Below are 5198 nucleotides of genomic sequence, written 5' to 3' on the forward strand. Positions count from 1 at the left end.
TCTTAAATCTCTCCAGCATATATGTACACAAAAAATGGGACAATTGGAATCTATAATGCTTTAAAAATAATCAGCATTTGTGAGGTTAATTTCCTTGGAAAACTGTATTTGTAAGGTCATCTCATGATATTTCACATTTTGATAACTGGAAATTGTGGTTTCTGGCTTGCCTATAACATATTTACCGAGGAATGTTTGGATCTGCAATCCAATTTCTAGGTGTAATTAAATCGCAACCTTTTGAAGTTACTGCTGGACTTTCCAGCCTGCCAACTAAGTATATATGTTTACTTTGTACCTCCACCAAAGAAGTCAGAAACTACAAAGAAAGAAGCTCATTTGCTTTTTGCCTTTTCTTTCTCCTCATTTCAAACAAACATTACCCTTTACTAAGATGTAATTACTGTAACATACTTACGATAGATTGGTATCACATGGTTCTAGACTAAGATGTAATTAATTAGCACGATTTTGTACTCTCACAAAAGACTCTAAACAGTACCAATCGTGTACCTATATTTTGGTCTGTATGAAATCTTTTTGATTATCTCATACCCACATTTCTATATTTAATAAGGACCCCCACCTTATATCCAGCATTGGCTTACGCCTACATGGTTTAAAATCCCAAAATGCTTAAAACATCATGACTATCTTCTTGTTTTATTCAAAATTGCTTTTATGCCGACAGCCAGAAATGGAACTATCCAGCTCAAAGTTTCTGAGATCAAGAGTATAACATGGCATTTCTACCATATAAGGCAAATCTTATCGATCATAATCCTCTAATGCACAAACAAGGAACTGCTAAACCAGCAACCACCGACACTGTGGCAGGAAAATGTTCGATTGTGCTACTTTGTCCTTCCCAAGTCCTTTGGGAAACACGAGCCAAGAAAGAAGGAAATTGTCGAATGGACAGGGATCAGCTCATGCATGGTAATAGTAGCAAACGTAGCAGCAGAAAAAGACAAGGCTCAGTTATCTTGCAAATGAGAACAAGAAAAACGTGCAAAAAAGTCACATTCCAAATGTATAGAGGACTTTTCATTATGTGCAGTTAATTCTAAACCATACTAAAATAATTGAATTGCTGGTATTACATCTGATTTGTCTCCACAAAGTGTAGTGGGAATATGGATGGAGTTTCATGATGAATCATTTGCGTCATGGACACAAGAAATAAAACCAATTTCTAGAGATAGCATTTCAGCTGCCATTTTCCAATAATTGGCACATAAAGTTAAGGGCAAATTACATATAACCCCTTATAGTTTCGTCTATTGCCATATGACCTTCTTAACGTTTCAAAATATCCACTTCAACCCCTATAATTTTGTATAAAGTGAAATTTTGATGGAAAATAGCCTGTGTAACATCATTAATTAAAATAGGGTAAAATACCAAAAACTTTATATGGTTTGCCAAATGTTTGATTTAACTCTCTCTAATTTGAAAATCTACACTATAATTCCCTGTAGTTTCAACTAAATTGACGATTGAACGGAAAGTATCTAATCTAACGATTGTACGCAAAATGTTAATTTTGCCCCGTATAAATGAACTCTCTATGGTTTGACGAATGTTCAATTTAACTCCCTCTAATTTGAAAAATTACACTATAGCACCTTGCGATTTCGACTAAATTGAAAATTGAATGGAAAGTATTTTACAAATAGCAAGGGCATTATTGATATTTCACATATAACCGTTAGATTTGATGCTTTCCATCTAATTTTCAATTTAGTTGAAATTACTGGAAGTTATAATGTAGGTTTTCAAACCAGACAGAATTAAATTGAACATTCGGTAAACTACAAGGCTTTTTTGGTATTTTATCCATTAAAATACCGATAGTACACTTACTTAAATGTTAAATCAATTAATGACTTAACTACTTTGTATAAAAGCATAGGAGAATTACGTGGATAAATGCAAAAATCACAGGAGGTAAAGTAGATATTGATACAAATCATAAGGAAATTATATGGAGATTAAAATTTTATTACATGCGCTTTTAGAGCGTGTTTGGTATAAATGCCATAATTGATCGGGCATTCAGCCCATTTTCCACTGTAAACAAAATCATAGGAGGATTATATGACTATTTTGAAACCTTAGAGGGGTCATCTGACATTGTATAAAATCATAGAGGGATTATAAGTAATTTACCCTAAAGTTAATATGAAGTCCATTTAGTGGTTTCTCCAATAAATGGAGCACATGTTTTGAGTGAGTTAGTTGTCCTTGCAGGAATCCCATTGTTACGTTGCTAAAGAGCAAAATAAAAGTCATGTTTCAATTCTTTTCGAATTTGGACTATTCTTACCTTACAAAAGAATCATTTATAGAGATTAGTTAGAGAATTAAGAGGGTGTTTTAAGTTCAAAATCTAAGAAATTTCGATTTGATGTAGAGAAATAGTGGCATATGTGGTGGTGTTATTGAGTTGCAGCTTTCTATTTCAAAATCCTGAAGATGTAATAATAATTATGGATAAGAAATGGAATATAACTCCTCATCAGCAGTCTTTCTCCGAGAGGAAAAAGCTAACAGCACACAACAAAGATCTTAGATACTAAGAGTGTATTGTACATGCTGAAAGAACAATTCTTAATACACCAACTAGGAATTGCCCCTCACAAAGTACGTAATAGGATTTCATACTAACTTTTTCCTAACTAATAGCCAAAAGTGCAAAAGCCATTGCTGATTCTTCTCCCTTTCAAGAAAGTTACCTACATGTTTTCAGCAGCCTTTCTTCTTGTTTAGTTGGTGCACCATTGCTTGTGACCAGGAGACCACTTGGGACACTTTGGACTGAAGTAATTGGAAACAGCTCCAGAGTTCAAGATCTCAACAATTGGGGCATATTTCACACATCTTGGTGCCTTGTACTGATTAATTGATGCACCATTGCTGATAGCAAAGTCCATAACTTTATCAAAAGTTCCATTCTTTACTACCTTTATTTCCAATGGACCAATGGAATTGTCTGATACTCGTCCCTGACGATACACACTGTTTAGTGATTCCTCAACTGTCAGGCAACAATCTTCAAAAACTGATTCAGGAATTGACTTCGCACTGTTGAAGCCTATTTCCCAATATAAAACGTAATGTCCTGGAATAGTGGATGTGTCTGCATAGCTTGTGTACTCTATAAGAGATGCATCAAATTGCAAGAGATGGCTATTAGCAGCTTTTGTGACAGCATTATGGAGCTCGACCTCGTCTGTTTTATCTGAATCAATGCTAAGAGCAACATTCTTTCTGCATATGAAGGTAAATTGAGGTGCCTTGTTCTTGAATCCAGCAACTCGAAGAATGTCCCCTACATGATATCGATAGAGCCCTGAAATTCACATGAGAACATCAGAACTCTGTCTTCTTTGCTTTAAGTTTTTCAAAGACGCCCAGTACAAATCATTCTTGAGAGTATTTTGTGAAATATAAAATTGATTTCAAGGGAATGGTGTCAGAATTAGCTTTTTATAATTGGACAGAACGGTTATACCTTGACATAGTAACTTTTATTTAAAAAAAAAAATCAAAACCAGCTAAAAATAGCAAATAAAAAGGCTTCACATTGTATGCTAATTTAATAAATCTCACCTGCATAAGTAGTTATGACAAGCTCATAGTCCTGTCCAAGCTGCACATCAACAAGATCAACTAGTTTATGGTGCTTGTTAGGGTTGAGAGGCACAGGTTCATATTCTGAGGTCACAGGCAGGAACTCAAAATAGGCCATGGTAGGAATAAGAGTGTAAACAACCTCACTTGGCATGCAAAGAGGGTTAAGGTTGACTCCAAAGTAACACTCTGAAGAAGCATACATGGTACAAACCAATGGGAGATTGTTGCCATAGAAATTGAGCGTATCAATATACTGAGACATGGTACCAGTGACAATAACATCTATGTATTTTGTGTTAGGCCATATTCTTGGAATGATGCCTTTCCATGACTCCTTTCTACATTCAATCTCTAAAACTTCTGCCAGTTGTGGATTTGGTTTAAGAATTTTCACAACAGCTTCTCTCACTGAGGGATCAATTATTTCAGGGTTTAGAGTTCCAGTACGAATATCATTGCAAAGAAGAGGCCAGTGATTTTGGAGAAATCGAATAGCCCTGATGAAACCAGAAGCGAAGACAGCTCCAACACGAAGAACTTCATCCTTTTGACACAGCCCACAAAGCATTTGAGAGTACATGCTTTGATAAGAATCTGAGCAAAGAATTGCTTCATTTGGGCTAGTGTAACTGGCGTAAGGATCATAAGGTCTGTCCCTAAAGTGTGAACTTTTGTAGTAACTAGTTAAAACTGGACGTGCCAGAAGACCACCTGGTGTCTTAGCTTCTGATTTGACAAACAAGAAGTACATCCCCTTGCCCTTATCCAAATCAAGAACAAACTGGTTCATCACAGGCATCAGAAGGCTGTACAGCAATGACCTCCTTCCTAGCTCTTCTTCAATTGTTGGCATCAATTTTCTTTCTCCCCCGGACGTGCCAGAGCTACATGCCAAGCAAAATAAAGTTAAAAAAAGACACAAAAAAGTTTGTGATAAAATCAAAGAGAAGATGAGAAAGTTGCTCCTGTTTCGTTACTGTAGGACATCTGTCCATGAACTCGAAAAGAAAACAAGCATAACGATCAATTTTAGTATTGGCAAGATAATTGTATTGGCAAGATATTATAAAATCAGATTAAATCGACTATTTACAGGTATAATAATGGTAAGAAGAGCCCTGTACTTATCCGGTCTATGATGAATTAAAGTTTACTTTTGTATAGCAACTGAAGATGGACTAACCTTGTTAGGCACTCTGAGATGGGCTGAGAACAAAGTATGGGGGAAGTATCACCATTGGCTATACGATCAACATCTGGTTTAAGATCATCATACGTGACAACTGGGAAGGTGCTCTTGAATGTTTCATAGTCAATCTGTCCATTGAAGCCATGCCTTTGCAGATACTCAACTCCAGCATTACGCGAAAGAATTTCATTAAGAACTCTTCTTTGAACTTCTTTTGCATTGCTAGTAACATCTTCGATGAATTGAAGAACCTGTTGATTCTTATCATCAAGACAACTCTCCTGATGGTTAGTTGATGATATCTTAGGTGCCTCTGGCATGGCTTGAATGCAACAAGGAAAAGAAAGTCAAGCTTTGGAGGATGTGGATG

General features: G+C 35.9%; 1 protein-coding gene across 1 annotated transcript; it reads right to left on the reverse strand.

Annotated features, from left to right (window-relative positions):
* Positions 1–2507: 2507 nt before the first annotated feature.
* On the reverse strand, positions 2508–5198 carry LOC113688471 (indole-3-acetic acid-amido synthetase GH3.6-like). Its single transcript, XM_027206290.2, has 3 exons — positions 4823–5198; positions 3616–4523; positions 2508–3355 (listed from the first exon to the last, which is right to left on the reverse strand). Exons 1-3 carry the CDS (start codon positions 5146–5148, stop codon positions 2769–2771), a joined length of 1821 nt encoding a protein of 606 aa, XP_027062091.1. The 5' UTR covers positions 5149–5198; the 3' UTR covers positions 2508–2768.

Source organism: Coffea arabica, chromosome 5e, assembly GCF_036785885.1.
Source record: "Coffea arabica cultivar ET-39 chromosome 5e, Coffea Arabica ET-39 HiFi, whole genome shotgun sequence".
In the NCBI taxonomy this organism is placed as follows: domain Eukaryota; kingdom Viridiplantae; phylum Streptophyta; class Magnoliopsida; order Gentianales; family Rubiaceae; genus Coffea; species Coffea arabica.

Coding starts and splice junctions, on each gene's coding strand:
- LOC113688471 (XM_027206290.2), bottom strand. CDS start 5,148: ATGCCAGAGGCACCTAAGATATCATCAACTAACCATCAGGAGAGTTGT. Junction 4,524..4,822: donor ATCTCAGAGTGCCTAACAAG/GTTAGTCCATCT, acceptor CTTGGCATGTAG/CTCTGGCACGTCCGGGGGAG. Junction 3,356..3,615: donor TGTCATAACTACTTATGCAG/GTGAGATTTATT, acceptor TGTGAATTTCAG/GGCTCTATCGATATCATGTA.